This window comes from Urocitellus parryii, chromosome 2, assembly GCF_045843805.1.
Source record: "Urocitellus parryii isolate mUroPar1 chromosome 2, mUroPar1.hap1, whole genome shotgun sequence".
NCBI lineage: Eukaryota > Metazoa > Chordata > Mammalia > Rodentia > Sciuridae > Urocitellus > Urocitellus parryii.
In genome coordinates this window covers 111318412-111337208 of record NC_135532.1, presented here as the reverse complement: position 1 = coordinate 111337208, position 18797 = coordinate 111318412, and the positions used below count along the sequence as shown (strand labels likewise).

The 18797-nt window shown below is 40.6% G+C and overlaps 1 protein-coding gene across 2 annotated transcripts in view; it reads right to left on the bottom strand.

Annotated features, from left to right (window-relative positions):
* Positions 1-8400: 8400 nt before the first annotated feature.
* Agtr1 (angiotensin II receptor type 1) overlaps positions 8401-18797 on the bottom strand; it is a 43238-nt gene continuing 32841 nt past the window's right edge. For both annotated transcript variants that reach the window (XM_026406619.2, XM_026406620.2), the window contains exon 3: positions 8401-10368. In XM_026406619.2, coding sequence (XP_026262404.1) covers positions 9239-10321 — 1083 coding nt within the window. In that variant the 5' untranslated portion in view covers positions 10322-10368 and the 3' untranslated portion in view covers positions 8401-9238. The remainder of the gene's footprint in view (positions 10369-18797) is intronic.

Here is an 18797-nt window from a genome sequence, read left to right as displayed (position 1 = left end):
AAAACACCCTTTATGAATGTTTCTGGTTTTACTCTCTCGTATTAATATACTTGAGTTAAAAAAAACAGGGAAGGAGTTGCAACCTTGGCATAATTGTCCTGCCAAGGTCCAGATATGGCCCTTAATAATCAGAAGATTATGAAAGAACATAGAATTCAAGGGAGCAAAAATCAATCTCTAATTTCTGTAAAATTAGCCACCTGCTACCAATATTTTAAAGAGTATGAGGTTATATTAATAACACTGATAATTTCCATGCTTACGTGTAGGTCAATGGAGAAAATCATTCATTAAAACGGGTACTTCTATGTATTAGCTACATAATGATTTGCATTTTGAAAAAAAGGCATTGTTTTAATATGTTTAAAAATTCTGCAAAAATAGTGGAACACGAGAACTTCATAAAAGGTAAGCCCAATGATGTGTTACATGAATATAACAGGGAATAGGTGAGAAAGTGGCTGGACTTAGGCATCTGCTGGATGGATCCCTGAGTGTGCCTTCACAAGGGACTGCCCACACAGCTCAGACACTGTGACACAGGAAGAACTGGATGGTCCAGGGCAAGTGAGAACTGCGGAAACAACACATCAGACTAGCAGGAAAATCAGGAGCGCTCATGAAGCATGAATTTTGAAAAAATCAAATTATGAAGGTGCTCTCTACTCCATGGAGGAACTTCTGTGCTTCTCACCATTAGGACTGGACATTACTATTTGGTGAAGTGTGTGTTTTTTTTTTTTGGTGGTGCTGGACATTGAACTCAGACCCTTGTGCATGCAAGGCAAGCACTCTACCAGCTGAGCTATATCCCCAGCCCATGGACATTACTATCTGGGAAGCATGACTTGTCAGTGATAGAGGAACAATTCTTTACCTTAGCAGTATGGAATTTCTCCTGCAAAATTTCTCTAAGGAAAAAGCCTGACAATCTGCTTGGGGGAGAAAATGGATCTCTGCATGGTTGACATTCAACAAGGGCCACTCCTGGGATGAAAGGCTGGGATGCATTGTGTGAGAAACTGAATACAGGATTTGCTTCCCTAAGAGAAGTGGTGATTAAGGAAGAATGTGGGTAAAGAGGATGATGTATGAGATGGGAGTGCAGTTTGGTACTTCCATGAGGTCTCCAGGAGAATTGTCCAGAAGGACACAGGACTTTTTGAATCAAGGGTGTCTCTTCATGACACAGCATGCCATGTGCTGTGTCTGCCTGTTTGTGTGTGTGTGTGCAGGTGTGTCCAACATGGAGGTGACCCCTGTCTGTGTCACATAGAACAGGGGTGTCTTATAGCCTGTTTGGAAGGATGAGGTCATCTCTAAACTGAACAGAAGGCAGATGGTTGAAACTAGGAGAGATCAAAGTAACATCAGCTCCTCAGGCTTCTGCAATGATTATCAGAGATCTTGGGCTTTCTCAGGGAATCTGAGCAGATCTCATCTAAGGTTTCAGTAGACTCAGAGGTTCCCACTCACAAAATAATGACATCATTACCCCTGTGAAGTGCTCTGCAGGATGACTCATGCCATCGTACTGGATGTCCTTCCATCTTGGTGTCACGTTCTTGTCATTTACAGAAGAATATTGCAAAAGAACCACACCTGAATCTGGTCTAAATGAAAAATGATGCTTAAAATTATCCATTATGTGACTCTCTGTCTCCATCCTCAATACCATGTGGGAAAGTTCATAGGGAGTTCCGTGCTGAGCCCATGGTTGGGGGCCCTGGTCTGCTCTTGCTTTGATAAAAAAGGGTCGTGAATTTAGCGACGCCATCTTTTCATCGTAGCTACAAGAAGCCTAGAATACAGTGTTTTTCTCCATCACAGCAACTATTTCTCCCAAGCAGCCAGTGGTTGTGCTTCTCCTTTCTATGGTTCTTTGGTCAGATTTGTTTTGTATCTCCCTGCTTTAAGGGGCTCGTCACAGAAAGCCACTCCAATCACCTATGGAAGCATTGGGAGTAAAAATAAAACCACCTTTGATTTTGTTCAATAAAAGTTTTCATTAGAATCATGTAGATGCTAAGATACTGCAAAGTGCCCGGTGGAGCTGCCAGCAGCACCACAGGCTCAAGTGTCCTTTCTGCACTTGGCATCTTGTCTTCTCTGAGGATTAGCTGCTCACTGGGAGCTGCACCTTCCTTTTTTTTTGACCCCCATGGGAATGGGGATTTATCCATGGAGCTTTACGTCATGCTGCCAGCTGCCTTTCCCCTAATATTTGCAAGTGACTTTGTAATCTATCACTCTGCACAAGTTTAATAGATCTGCCTACTTAGCCCCAGGAATAACACTGTTTGTTTTTCTGCCATTTTTCCCACAGAGTAGGCTATGTGGACAGGGTTTACATGCAATACAGTTTGAGAAGGTGAGAGAACAGAGACAGGTAAGAGAAGCAGGAGGTGCATTAGGGGTTATAAAAGTTGAGGGACCAACATTTCATTATTTGCCACAATACACTCCAGCTAATCCATGTAGCGTAAGTCTATCTTTCCTTCTTCTTCTGGCCTAGGGATTCTCAACCTTACCATGATTGACATTTTGGACCAGATAGTCTTTTGTTGGGTGGGACTGTTCTGTGCATTGTGGGATATTTAGCAGCATCCCTTGGCCTGTACCCACGGCATGCCTGTATATCCTCCCCTAAACGGAGACAAGCCAATATGTTCAAACATTGCCAAATCCCCCTGGGAACGCACAATTGCTTCCGGTTGAGAATCACTGTTCCACCCATCTCCAAGCCACATCCCTGCTGGCAGATGCTTTGTGGCTGCTGAGCTTGAGTCATGTTGTGGTTCTTCCCTCAACCTGCTGCTGGATGGCCTTGCTTTAAATATTTTATGAGCAATGCTTTTTTCTGCATATTTTACAACCAGGAAGAAAAAAAGCCAAACAGCATGTTCTGCCTGTTGCAACTCTTCTTGCCTGTACTGTCTTGAACAGCATCCACTTTGGGGAGGTTCTCAATGATGCTGCTAGAACTATCCTCAGGCCTCAGCAGCTGATCTAACCACCTCCATCCTCCAGGCCTCTGCGTTGAAATAAATCTCATGTACGTTTTAATTATTCCCCTTCTTCAGCTAAATCTACTGCCAAATCTGAACTGTATCTCTTAAAAGGAAAACTCAGAATATAATTTGTCTTTCTTCAATATAATTTTTCAAAAGAACATCATTTCACTGGGCTGTAAGAAGGTAAAATTTTGACATGAAAATTAATTTAGGAATTTCCTTCCTGCTCTCATTTAGTAAATGCTATCCAAATTCTTGGCTGCAGAAAAGACCAGAGCATTTAACTAATCACTGTGACAGTGAACAGTTGTAGCCTGCTTATTTGCTAGACCCAATATGAACTCATCCAAAATCAAATTACAATAAATGTAAAATCTAGTACAATGGTGTTTAAGGTCAATTGGTGTTTTCCATTAGTGAGCTCTTTTCAAGGACAAAGACTATAGAAATCCTAGCTTGAAATCCAGTAAATGTGGCCTAAGACAAAGTTAAATATTATATTGATTTCAAATAGATAGGTACAAACTATATTTTGGGGGGTACTGACATGATTCATAACTCATGATGCCACTTTTGGGGCAGGGAGGGTGTGGAATATGGCAATATAATTTATCATGGAATTTGCAAGTAAATGGATAAAGCTGGAGAATACAATGCTAAGTGAAATTAGCCAATCCCCCCAAACCAAATGCCGAATGATTTCTCTGGATGCTGATACATAATATACTGTGTGTGGTGGGGGGATGGGAGGATTGAAGGAACTCTAGATAGGGCAAAAAGGAAAAGGGGAGGGAGGGGAAGGGAGGGGGAATGGCGGTTGGAAAGATGGTGGAACGCTATGGTCATCATTACCCTAAGTACATGTAAGAACACATGAAGGCTGTGATTCTACTTTGTGTACAACCAGAGATATGAAAAATTGTGCTGTATATGTGTAATATGAATTGTAATGCATTTTGTTGTCATATATAACAAATAAAAATAAAAAATAGCAATTAAGAGCACAAATTCTAGAGACACAGTCAAATTTCAACTCTTACATCTACCATTCACGTTCTGTTGAACAGATTATGCATAATTTCTAAGCTTCTTTTTGTCTCATTGAATAACAACTGAATGGACATGACGGGTTGTCGTGAGGACTGAATAATAGAATGCATTTAGGCAGAGACTTCTATGCCTGTTCTATGGTAGGAATTTGGTGAAGGATAGCTATCATAAATTCAAAGAAAATTGGGTTTGGGTGGGTAATTTTGATAGGAAACCCATGCTCAACTGCACTAAAAGTAAGCACCCATGTGGAAATATGGGGGCATTTCTAAGAGAAGATGGAACAGGACCACTCAAGGAATAGCTGTAAGGTGATGTCAGTGGAAAAGTCTTTCCCCCTATTTTCCACTTACTATATGAACAAGAAAGAATTGCAGTGGCATGGTAAGAGAATAGCCTGAATAGCCTCTGGCTAATGCACTCTGCTTCATGTTCATGGGTACTGCTCAGAAGCTTCTCTGCAGCAGCAGTGGCCATGGGTCAGAATGGGACCTCCACTGGGGGTCTTGTGTCATTCAGAGCTGGCTGACCCCCAGCTGGTCTGCTCAGCAGTCAGTGTGGGGGATGCTCTGCTCTGGTGACCTCTGGCACTGCTTCTCCCTGTTGCCTAACACCATCCTGCTTTCCATCTGCCATTTGGAGGATTGAACCTTATTTGTTTATTTCTGGAAAATTATCTTTTAGCAACAGTATGTGCCCATATGGCATAGCAGAGCTTTATCAGGCATGGCAAAGAAGTCCCACGAGATATATCCCAATTCATTTGGAGGTTCAGCCCAAATCTCTATTTTTTCATCTTGTTTAGTTTTTCAAAATAAGCTCTATAGGACTTGGAAAGAATCAGGACCTAGGCCTCAGGGTACACATGTCTCATCATCATTTAGATTCTTGAAGCAAAGTAATCACAATAGCAAACTAGCTTTTAATAGTTTGAAATTAACATCATTTATTCACCAAATTTATATCTCTTGTGTGTATAGATAAATATTTTTTTTTTATCACGCTGCTTGGAGGGTAAATCTTAAGGTCTTTAAACTCTTAGAGGCATATTTATTCAATGCTTCCTTGTGTATGAATGATTTAAAATGAACTATTATTAGAACTAAATTGTCTCATTTTAAGCTACTGTCTTTTGGGAAAAAAAAGGTGGTAGGGAGCACTAACAGGATTTCCGATTCTGATTCATTTTGATTATGAAAATTGTTTTAACCTCAGTTGTTTCATTTCCTAAGCAAGGGGGTTTGGCTTAATGAATGGATGGCTTTTTCCATTGAATTTGGCAAGGTAGAATGCTATGCTTGCTGGTTCTATGAGATCCAGAGAACTCCCAGAACCCTGTCTAGTGAGGAGGGTCCAGGAAGCAAGGTGTGTGGTACTCATTTTCTCTATTTTATGACTTCATAGTCTAAATCATTTTTACTATAATATGCAGGCAACAAAATAGTATTTCACTAAGGGGGAGATAATAGTAGGTATTGTAGTAACTTCAGTCCCAGCTGGGTATGTGTCCTTCTACATCACCACACCCCTTCCCCTGTAACACACACACTATGAGATATCCTGGCTTTTACTCTTTTACAAGGAGACATACGAAAAAGGGGTAGTCCACCTGATCCTTATTTGGGTAGAGATGGAGAAGTTTTGGGACTTAGACAATGTAACTCCTCCTGTATAGCCAATGAATGATGTGCTGCACACTAGAAAATGTGAATTCTTATAAATCATAAGCAGAAAGAAATACCTGCAGATCTTAGCTGTGGATCCCTCAGTTAAAGATGTGGAGGTTGGGTCCAAAGTAGGGGGTAGCTAGGGATACATAAGGGCATCAGGGCTCTTCTACCTTTTCTGTTCACTTCCCTCTCAATGCAGATTGCTTCTTCCATGCATGGGAGACATGGCTGCTAATACAACCTCTGGTTGGTTTGGGTTCAGACCCAACATAGCCCCAGGGCCCTGCAGCTCTCCCACGTGGTCTGAACCCTGGGAGACCTCCTGTTCACTCCTCAGTCTCTGTCTCACTTTCTCCTGATTTACCTTTTTTCTACCCTAGGGAATCTCATCTCCAAATATCTCAGGGTGGTTATTTTCTTTCATTTACCACTTTTATGACCTCCTTAAATTGGTTTTCTCTTCTCTGGATCTCCAGGTTGGCATGCATCCGTTGGAGAAAAACTACAGCAATATGCAGAGTAATGAAACTGAAAATCTGTGTTATCAAACTGTGCCAGTCTTTCCTTAGCTTGGCAATAAAGTACTTGTCACTTGGCTCTCTTTCATTTTGCCTGCTGCAGCTGATTGAAAGGCCTTGCACACATTATATGCTATGTGTGACACAACTCTATTCCCCCAGCACAAAGTAGGAAACCATATAAAAGTGATTGAACTTATGAATGATTCTATTGACTGAAAAGATGGATTTAGGATATACCACTTGAATCCTGCTGGGCATCTATCTAGATCTTTATGGAACATAGCCTTTTCTGCATAAACTTCAAGAATATTCCACAAATAAGAACTGTACCTAAACTCTACACATGTTCATGAAGAATGAATCATGTCCTCCTCTCCTGACAGTTTGGTAAGTGAATCTCAACTTCAATGTTAGGTGGTATTACTGAAAAAGCAAGAATAATCTTCAAGGTTATAAATATTTCACAAAAAGAGATGGGGGTAAAATGACAATATAATTTGATGAAATTAAAACAAAAATGAGATAAGCAATGTGAAATTCATATCAGTTACTAAATACATGAGCTGGAGGATATCTGAATACAACTACCTTTCAGAAATTGCTTCAGCTATAACCTATCAAATGGTTCAGCAAGTTTAAAGTACTTGCACCCCCTTGGATTCAAATAATTGTTGAAAAAAGGGTAAACTGTTAGGAAGCTGACCTGAAGGGATTTCAAATAGGACAAGCTTATACTATAATTTGGGATGAGCTGAAATTTAATTTTGGGAGTTAATCTCTTTATGAAAATAAAGAAAACTTGGAATGAGTGGCAGGCATTATGTTAGTGAAATTAAAAAATAATAGGCCTCTCTGAATGACCTCTTCACCCGGGGCCTCCGCCAGCTGTTTTATGGTCACCTGAATCCTTTGGCTGCAATTTATAGAACAGAATGAGAACACCAGCTTACCCCTGCCCCTGACCCCATGGGCCACACAGGAGCAGAGAGACAGGTGGAGAAGGTGGCAGCCACCCATGGCAAACTTATGTGACCAGGGCTTCTTCAGGCCCGGTTCCATCCCTACCCTTGTGGCCCACACCTGGATCCTTCCAGTAAATTTCTTGTTTTTGCTTAAACTTAGCACCCCTTGGTGCTGAGGCTGTGGTGAGATCCATTCACACACAGTTGGTGGCATTATAAATTATTACAAGTTTCTGGGAAATATTTGGCAATGTGTATTAAGAATATGAAAATGTTCAGAGTGTCTACTCAGTTGGGCCACGTTGAGGAGGGTGAGGAATTATCAGATTCATCGCTCAAGGGCTCATCTCAGTGTGATTTATGACACTGAAAAATAGTCTGAAAAAAGCTAAATGTTCCAATTTGGTGACTAGCTAACTACATCAGGGTGTGTCTGTATTTTGTAACATTGTGAAAATACTAAAGTGTTTTAGCAAATATTTAATGGGTTAGGAAACTACCATGCTATCATGTTAATCCAAAAAAAAAATTTGTACACAAAATTCTGTATGCATTATGACTCCAGTGTCATAATTATATATGTATATGTGTATGAATACAAAAAAGTAGAAGGAAGTAGGCAAAAACATTAAAATGATCATTTTTGAGTTGGGAAACTAAAAGATGACTTTTTTTATGCTTTTCTATGTCTTCTAAATTTCCCACAATGATCACATATGTAATTAGAAAAATCCCACTTAAAATTCATGAATAAAATTATGTATTATTATTATTATTTTGTGTGTTTATGGCTGGGGATTGAACCCAGGGCCTTGTGCATGCAAGGCAGGCACTTTACCAATTGAGCTATATCCCCAGCCCCAAATAATGTATTATTTAAATTTTATAAGAAATAAGAATTATTTTTGCTATTGTATGGAAAACTAAATTTCAACACAGTGTGTTTATTCCATGTTGTTCAGTAAGGGAACAATTTTCTTTGTCTTTTCAATGGTGGGATACAAAAATTGATACCTAGCGGAATTAAGCTATCAGTTGAGTGAAACTTTAAATGAAAATACAATCATTCTTATCCACATTTATCCTATTTTAAAAATAAATAAGCATCTCTATTAAGTAGTGAACACTAGATACATTACAATAAAATTATTTTATTTCAAGGTAAATATAACTTTTCCAGCTTTTAATCAAATAACAGCAGTTTAGAGATGCACATATATATGTAGAATATATACTTTTTAAAAAACAGTAAGGCATACTTTATGACATATAATCTTTTAACCATAAACTATACACATTTCTCAGATATGAAACAGAACTAACAGGACTAGGAAGACAGAGCCACCATGGATCTGGATAACAGCTTTACAAATAGTTTTAACTTTTATGCAATGACTTAAGTGACAACATTGTACAACGAAGCCATCTGGCTGGCACAGTTTTGGTAGTGTGGATCTCTAAGACACTGACTGAATTTCACGAAAGGTACTGAAACTTGATAACTACTGCTTAGCTAATCCTTGTTCCAAATGCGTAATAGCAGGAAGGAGTGACCACCGTTGCTAATGGCTAAACAGGCACCAAAGCTTCACTGCCCTTCGGAAACTGGGCAGAGCAACTTTGAACTCCCAGGGATCTTCTGTTGCTCTTCTGAAGGTTGAACATATTCTAAGTACCTTTATGTGGAAATAAAAAAAAAAAAATGACAGAACAAGAGGAGATGGGAGATTGCATTTCTGCCGGTAAAATCTTCCTAATTAACACATCCATCCAGTTTGTGATATTGTTCTGGGAGCAGCGGTGATCTGTTTAAGGCAAACCATGGAAAAGCGTGGCTTTGCTTCATTTTGTGGCAAAGGGAAAGAAAAGCTTTTGTTCAGAGCTTTAGAATAGGAGCATCAGTGCACTTAATTAGCGATCTGCTTACATTCGGAAAAGAGGCGAGTGCTCATTCGGTAGAGCAGTGCTATAGAGGAATGTTTCCCTGGCTCTTCCTTTCACAGGACTGCTTCACAGACTTGTCACTCGATCTCAAAAGGCGGTGGTGCTGACTTCTTGGTGGAGGAGCTTAAATTATCGGAGTGGCGGTAGGAGAGCGTGCTCATTTTGGTTGATAGATTTGAGTGGGTCTTGGGCTTTGGGGGAATGTATTTCAGAAGCTGGAGAAAATATTTTTTAAATTTCTTTCCCAGAAAGCCATAGAAAAGAGGATTGAGGCAATTGTTAAAATAAGCAATGCAAATGGTGATGGGCATGGCTGTGTCCACAATATCTGAGATTTTACAGTTGCGTATGACGCCCAGCTGAATCAACACATCCAGGAAGGTGAAGATTTGGTGGGGAACCCAGGAGAAGAAAAAGAAAAGCACAATTGCCATGATGATCTTAAAGATATCATCATTTCTCGGCTTGTTCTTCTGGATGGCATAAGCCTTCTTGAGGGCTTTCCAAATCAGAGTGTAACTTGTCAGAATAATCAGAAAAGGAAAGATGAAACCCAGGACGTTTTTGGTCAGGCCCATCCCGACGGGGACAATTGAGTTGTTGGCCTCATAATGGAAAGCACAAACCGTGACATTGGTGTTCTCGATGAAAAAGACATTTCGGTGGATGACAGATGGCAAACTGGCCAAGCCGGCCAGCAGCCATATAATGATGCAGGTGACTTTGGCCACAAGCATTGTGCGTCGGAGGCGAGATTTCATGGGGTGGACGATGGCCAGGTAGCGGTCGATACTGAGACACGTGAGCAGAAACACACTGGCATAAAGGTTGAAACTGACGCTGGCCGAAGCAATCTTACACAGGTAGTTGCCAAAGGGCCAGCGGTATTCCATAGCAGTGTAGACAGCCCACAGCGGCAATGTCAGCAAAAAGCAGAGGTCAGCCAACGCTAAATTCAAAAGGAAAACACTGGCCACGGTCTTCATTTTCATGTAAAAGTAAATGACGATCACCACCAAGCTGTTTCCAAATATTCCCACCACGAAGATGATGCTGTACAGAGTAGGAATCATGATAAATATGTAATTGTGCCTGCCAGCTTTGGGGCAGTCGTCTTGGATTCTTTTAATACCATCATCTATGGAAGAGTTGAGGTTCATTTTGATTTCTTGAGTTGAAACAGTGTCAGATGCTATATCAAATGCTCCTGGGGGGAAAAAACAGAAATAACAAAGGAAAATATTTTAACTTCTCATTGTCAGCGGTTTTACTTTTCAATCATACTCAAACTGAGTCTTATAATACATGTTAAATCACATTTTCCTGAAGAAAGACTGTGAACTGATAAAGGTCTAGGATTGCATCTTTAACTGTAGAATATTCTGCTTTTGCAGGAATTCATAAGCATCCTCCAGAGACATGGAAGTGAGAGTCCAATGTGACTAAAACTGCCTAAAGATTTTGCTTTTATATTTTTCCTACAAGTAAGTAATTCCTAGCTTCTAAGTGAACTGAAAACAATCTAAATCTTAGAAAACACTGCTGAATTAATCTAGTTATTCAGAACAACTTGAAAGTTTCTCCTGAGGTAAGTAAGACTAATTAACTTATCTTTAACCCCAGAAGTATGGCACAGCTGTATCATATTCTTCAAACCATGTATTTCATGTCACAATCTTTACTTAGGTATAAAAATTTCCCTTAAGTGGTCAGAATATCTGCTTTTAAGTTACTGAGAAACTGGTCATTGTGAGAATATATTTGAAGAGAGGTTGGAGGGAGGGCTCAGCTCTTGGGAAGAGCATTTTTTTCCCCTGGTTTTACAAGCTGCTACTGGCTATAATTACTTATTCTGTAATTTCCAACTTAGATATTCCAAAACATCCCGAATCTTCCCACATTCATTCCTGCTAGCTGTTTCTGGAGCTAGAGATGGCAGCAGTTTTGTAGGATCTTAGGAAGACTCAGATTCTCGGGAAGAGCACCATGCTAACACTTTCTGTGTTAAACCACCAGAAAGTCCTGCCAAAGAGGCTGAAGGTGACCTCACAGGGTGTGCTACAGGTGAGCTCTGAGGGGAAGGGCAGCACTGGACACAGGTAAGGACAAGCAGGCAGGCTGGTGGTGCTGGCACATAGATCCTATGTCTAAATGGAGCAGATCCCTAGATGTGAGTGGCTGTGCATCCCCCATAGCAACGTGCCCTGGGGAAGAAGAAGAAGAAGATCAAGACATCCATGGTCTGCCTAGCATGGCTCTTCTTGGCATCCAGAAGAGCTGGACATACACTCTTAGGGGAGTGTTCATCCTGGTACAAAGGAGTGAGGCAAAGGATAAGACCCAGTTGCTGGTTTTTAAGAAATAATGCATGATTTGAAGTGTAAGAAAGTATCATTATCTGGAACACTGACAATAGACACCCCTTTTTATTTTGTAATATGATACCTCAAAAAATATCATTTTGTACCTCTGCCTTTCTTCAAAGTATACAAAGAAAATGTTCAAATTCCATGGGAAAAATAACAACAAATAACAAAGGAGATAATGCATGAGAAGAAGAGTTCCCAAGTAGCCTTTTACCTTCTTCCCTCAGTAGGTGAAGTTCTCTCCAACTATTTGTTTCTATGTCCTCAACATTTCTTCTTTTGCATTTGGTTTTGTACAACCTAAATCTTTCTTTTTGTCTCCTTTCACTCATTAGCAGCCACACACTAGCACTATCTACCCCTCATCACATCACATGCAGCCTTCCCAACATTTCCAAGTTTCTTTGGAACTCTGGATACAGGTGGGACACTTGAGTCATCCTGACATCTCTGTCTTCCCAGTGGCCGGTCAGCTGTGGGAGAGGGGCCTGCTTGAATCATCCTGTCTACTACTACAGGTTCTGGTATATTCCAGGAGTAGATGATAAAGGAACCATGGAAACGGAACGAGTGACTAGCTGAAACTTGATGCTGTGAGCACAGAGTGAGGAGAACAGTTTCTACTGGGCTTCTGAAGCCAGTTTACATACTGCTCCTCATAGTATCACAGAAAGCACCCGGTGTCAACCTGAGCCTCATGAGGGACAAGCAAACAAAAACAAACTTTCAAAAGACCCCTGGCACCATGTGGAGGAAACAGAAGATACAAAGAAGGAGTAATTTCATAGAGGCCAACCAGGCTTTTAGGAGGTATGACTAGTTCTTCCTTACTTGCTTTCTTTCCATTCCTTTCAATATAGTTATTGAATTCATGCCAATTTAGAAGTATAATTTCCTTGGATAATTATTCTTTATTAAGAGTTAATTACTTCACCAAAGTCTTATGGGCTAGTAGTCACTTATGCCTCAATAGGGATTAATTTAACCATTTGCTTTTCTCTTAACTTCTAGTTGTGACCAGCTGGGTTTTACCTGGGGAGGGGGGATTACAAATATCAAAGAATGTCAAAGGTTGAAAAGGGCCTGGTCAAACTGAAAATATGGTCAGAGGTAAATATTTGGCTCAGCTTGGACTTAAAGGCACACTCGCACCCTGACCCTCCCCCACCAAATACAGAATACATGGGACGCGTTGTGTGAGAATCCACTGGGTACCTGAGCTGCTAGAGCAAGGAGGACATTCTCCCCTCTATTTTGACCCTACTTTGAGGGCACATAAATCAGATTGCATCCATTATATTTGGAGGACATAAAATTTTATTGCCTAGCCTGAAACATATAATGGAATAGGAAGGGATCAAGTTTGCATTTGAGAACCAATTTAAAATTTAAAAGCAGAGTTTTTGGATTCCAGCTTCTTCCCAAGCAGGGCTGAGCCTCTTCCACAGTCCATGCTAATTCACACTCACTACTACGTCACGTGTTGGAATCTACTCTGAAACTTCAGTGATGTATTTATCATTGTAATGAGCATATCACTCAAGGTACTCTGCCCGAAGAACTGAATATATTAATTAGAAGGACATTTTACATAATAATTTGTAGAATGACCAAGATTCCCTAACTAATAAGGAAATACATTTCCTCCTATCTGAGAGTGCAGGAAAGGGAGAGGGGAATTTTAGGGGTTGTCACCAGAGCAAAACCAAGAAAGCACAAATGTAATTAGTGCATTCAGCAGGCATTGACCATTCATCATACAGTCACTGAACACCTACTATGTGTGGGTGTCCAGGATGCAAAATGAATCAAGTCACAGTCCTTCTCCTCCTTGGCAGTGTTCAAGTCTGGCTGGGGGGACAGAAGCCTTAGAGACACTTCCTCTCTCCAGTGTTGAACGCTATACCATACCCCCGAGGCATGTGGGATGCTCTGACCAGCTTGGTGGGAAAGGGAAAAGAATTGAGAGAGCACTTTGACTCTGGAGAGCATATAGAGAGTTGAGGTGAGGTGATGACTGAAAAGCACCCAGCCAGCTGTTCAGATGGAGTCGAGACTGTCACTCCTTGAACTTTCACCTCCACAGCAATGTCTGCAGTGTCACCTAGGGAAACTGCTTTTGAAATGTACAAATCTCGCGTCACCCTCCTGGAACTGTTGGGTGTGAGCATGGCCTGGGCCTTTCTGGATGGAAAGGTGACACGGGCCAGTCTGCAGTGTGCACTGCTGCCACTGATGAGCTTCCCCAGAGGAACCAGTCCTCAGGAAAGTGGGAAAAGTGGAACTGCTGAGATTGGTAGCTGTCTGAGATTGGGGACAAGTGAGTGACAAGGCGTGGGGCTCATTCCCACTTGAAGCTGAAAGGATGCTGTTTTGGTGAGAGCTGCAGGAGGAGAGATGTGGTCTGTTAGGAACACTGCAATTGTGAGTCCCAGAAAACAAAGACCCCCTGCTTCTCTTCCTAACAACAGGGCTGTGAACAGGCAGAACACTGACGGAAAACACAGGAGTCAGTGGTACCAAGTTACAGTCAGGTAGGAGAGAGCAGTTCTGGGGTGCTGCTGCACGGTGGGGTGATTAGATAATGATCACGTACATCTCAGAAAGCTAAAAGGATTCTGAATGTTTTTGTCAGGAAAAAAAAAGAGAAATCTTTGGGGAGATGGATATATTTAACCTGATCTCAGCATTACACCATAGAAACATATGCTGAAACATCACATGGTACCCCGTGAATGTGTACGATTTTAATGTATCAGTTAAAAATTAAAATCTAACCATGATTTAAAAATCCACAAAGGAGTGACCTCTTCCTATTTATCCTATACCAGATCTTGCTATAGCTTTTATCCAGGCTCTGTGGGTGTACATGGATTCCATAGCAATCTTTTGCCCCTACGGGGAAAAATATGTATTTGGAGTTAAGAGATCGTAATGGAATCATCCTGTGTCATTTACAAACCCATGTAGCTCTGGGTAAGTCACTTCATTTCACTGTGAGCCTCAGTTTCCTCATCTGTCAGATTAGAATGGTGACTCTTATTGCATATGATTATTGTGGGAATTAAATGAGATAATGTGAAAGTACTGGGAATATGTTTCAAATAGTGTTTAATACATGTTTTATTTGAATCTTTACTATTATTTTCGAAAGCAAGGCAAACACTGACTCAGAATAGCCAATGGTAGAGAAAGCATGAGAGAGTAAAAAAAGTTTTTCACTGGTAAGTTCTTTATGTTAGCAATAAAAGGCTAAAAATTCCAGGCTGCTATTCTTCTGAAGGATGGGTAAAAATAATCTTAAGCAGCTGAGCAAATTTTCCACGAGTCGGGTGAGAACCTTCAGCCTGTGGCAAACACAGAGGCTCATTCACTGTGCCCAAAGCACATCCATGCACTCATTGCTTGCTTTTGGAGGAGTTGTTTTATATTCCTTGACAGTTTCCTGGGTTCTCGAACACAAGCTTGAGAAAGAAGATTTTCTGTCTGTCTTTCTTTATTATTCTAATACTATTTCCCTAAGACTTTTGATTAGAATATTAATCCCTTCTTGTGCTTTTAGGCAAGCCAAAGCCAATCTAATTGAATTGTTCATTATAAGCATCTTTTCTAATGAGTTTGCAATCTAAAGGAAAAAAAAAACACACTCCATGGGTTCTTATGATAATAAAGAGAGAATGGAAAGACCAACTAATTATATTTTCAAATCATCTTCTATCAAAGTCTCTCTCTCTCAAATATCAAAAAGAGCAGGCCAGTGTTCATAAGTCACTGGCTTGCAGGGTTGGACAGCTCAATAAACCATCCTGTTCAAAAACCATTCTCTTTATTGCATTTATTTTATAATTCAGATTTTAAAAAGCATCTGTTTCTCTTCCTATGTCCCGCCCCCCCTCAACCCTCAGAAATGCTGTTAGTAAGTCATCCACTTGCAAATTCATCAACTCATAGATATTGGCACTGAAATTTGTAAAGTTTCTACTTGTTTCTTTTAGAAATCTATTTGTCCTTATTTCTTAGCATTCTGTGTTTTATGGACTGTATATTTTCCTTCATCTCCTCACATATTTGGAATTTCTGTTTGCTAAGAGCCCCTACCAAATTGCTCCATTACTTGCAGCTCCTCAGATATAAATTCTATGTGTCACATCTTTGGATCTACTTTCTTGGAATTTGCCTTCCTCTAGGATTAGTAATCTTGGACTATGAATTCATCTTGGGAGCCTGTGAAATTTCTGCTTGGGTGCACAGGGTGTAGAAGTCAGGGACCCTAGACCCACATACTGAAAGCAATTGAAAGTGGGTTTTTAGGTAAAATCATTAGAACTTAATCTAGCTGTGTACACTGTATTAGTCCTTCTCTGGTCCTGTGGTCTTAACTCAAACAGAGCCATGGTCCAATATTTTGTGTTTGGAACAGGAAGAAGCATTTCCATGCCTGTTGAGTCCATCACCTTCATCTGGACTGATGTTGCCCTAATATTCTTTGTACCTAACACTTAAGATACTTGAACACCATAAGCTATGGATTACAAAGCTTATTAGTTTTGGGCTGCAGTTGCATCCATGTTGGTAATTCTGGCTGTCATGGAGAGAGGAGCATGGCAGATCACCTGGCACCATGGGGACAGTGTCTAGAACTGATTCCATGTCAGATGCACAGGAGAATGCCACATAGTCCTTTGTTTTTTTTTTTTTTTTTTTTTTTTTGGTACCAGGGATTGAACTCAGGGGCACTTGACCCCTGAGCCACATCCCCAGCCCTATTTTATATTTTATTTAGAGACTGGATTTCACTGAGTTGCTTAGTACCTTGCAGTTGCCAAGGCTGGCTTTGAACTTGTGATCCTCCTGCCTCAGACTCCTGAACTGCTGGGATTACAGGCATGTGCCACTGTGCCCAAATGTCACATTCTTGGCTAGCAATGACAGTCCAACTTCTCTCACTAAATGCTTTCCCTGTGGATGATTTTCTTTATCTTTGTTAATTCCTGAGTGATTATTTTCCTCCATCCAAAACATATTTTATTAAAATTATTAATAGCATACTAAGTAAGTATTTAAGATCCAACCTCCTCAAACTTAATGAATGGCTCTGTGATATGTCTAAGTGGTAAGTAGTGGGTCCACTTCCATCAGCCACTGTGGTCTGACCTCACAGAAAACGCAAACAGGGCCCCAGCTTTCTGCATTCTGCAAGGATATGTCATCAAGGTGATGGTGGTTAAATCTTCCATCATTCCCAATCATCCCTGTTAAAAGTAACCCACAAACCCAAAGCTCCCAGCTTTATCAAGAAAAATCCAGAAGTTCCTTTCAATGAATTTCAGTGAAAGCAATATGTTAATCCTATACTTTAGCTTCTTGGGAATTAATCAAGACAGGTATCTAATAATGGAACACCATGCTATAATAAAACTTCACTCTAGAAATCCCAACTGATTATAAATTACAGTCACAGCCACTCAGCCACAATGGATGTCCCACGACCCTTATGTCCCCCACTATTCCAAACTCCTGACTGCTGTCTCCCCCAACCCCCAATGAAAAGAGAAACAAGTAGGGATGAAAGATATGTGATCAAGTCTAATTCATGTGCTTTAAAAATTCTCCTTGGGGGCTGGGGATGTGGCTCAAGCGGTAGCGTGCTCTCCTGGCATGCGTGCGGCCCGGGTTCGATCCTCAGCACCACATACCAACAAAGATGTTGTGTCCGCCTAGAACTAAAAAATAAATATTTAAAAATTCTCCTTGGATGTGCTGGTGTTAGTGAGAATTCTTCTTATGTTGAAATAGGAAGGGTCGTGGAAGGCTGTCTGGGGAGCCTGGAGAGAGGAGGGATCCAGAGACTGACCAGGAGAAGAAGGATCCAAGAACTAGCTGGGAAGGAGGCGTGGACTTAAATGAACCCCTGTGCTCTTACACTCTCAAATTCTCTCAACTTAGAACTTAGGGAATTGCTCCACCGGACTCATCACTGATTTCAGCTGATCAGCTTCTTGGCTAACAGGGAGGAGACATCATCTTAGAAATGTGGCTCGTGGTGGAGACTCTCACAGCCTTCCCGTCTCCACCCATGTGGGATTCCGGTCAGTGGGACAGCTGCTTTCTTTAATTCGTGAACAAAGCCCCAACATTCTTACGTGGAACCACTCCATTTTTACTTTTTTGAAACTCTAGTTCAGCAAAAGAAACTGTTTCATTTCTAATTCCACTTTAAGGGGCATAAGGAAAGTGATTGGGTGGGAAAGGAAGTACTAATTTGAATTCCTAAGAAACTATAACAACATTTAGAATTTATATGTATTATGAGTTTTATGCTAGAGCTTATTGCCTGCATGGCAATTTATTTCAGATGAAAGTTTTTAACATACAAACCACATCACTTAAATTTTAAATGAGGCTAGTGAGTATTCAATATACTGTGAATGTTTCTCCAAATCGCTAAACATTCTGATTGCACTAGGAATGTTTGAACGACAGCCTGTGAGTCAGCCCTGGACGATGTGGAAGGAGCCTGTGATTCTCATTTTGACTTCCTCGATCTGTAGCTGGGTGACTGTGAACCAGTCACTGGGCTTCCCCAGACTTCTGTATTCTACAGGGAGTTAGTTACACACACACACACACACACACACACACACACACACACACACACACCCCTCAATGCCCTGCAACTTCCAGATCTTTCTTCTAAATGGGTGTGCCTCTTTTGAAGGCAATGACAACTTGACAAACAGAAGTGACCTATCACATATCATTAAATAGTTATGTGTCTATATTAATCTGTACAGACAGTTTTAGTCCCACACTCATTTAATTAGAGTCTATATTGAACACCAGAACTCTTTATATTAAAAACAACAAAATGAAAAAAATTTTGCCTTTTGCTCAAGATGAATAAAAAACTCCATGTACGATTATTATAGTCATAGGTCTTTTTCTTTCTTTCTAAAAGTTAACTAGCACACAAAGAAACTCTTCCCATGTAACCTGGCTGTAGCCCCAGGAAAATGAAGTCAAGGTCATGGGTCTGGGCCCTATCTAGACTAGCTTGCTCCATTCCATTTGTGGCCATGGGCTGAGACTCTCAGGCATCTCTGCTTTGCTCACTGTCACTACAAGGTGGAAAGGTACAGACAAATTGGTTCATGGTTGGAAAGCAAAATTAAAAGCATGCCCTGAAGTTAAGGAGTCAGGATGACACCATCCTCTCAAATGCAATATTGTTAAAATAACTCATACAAAAGGAACCTAGCCTCTGATTCTT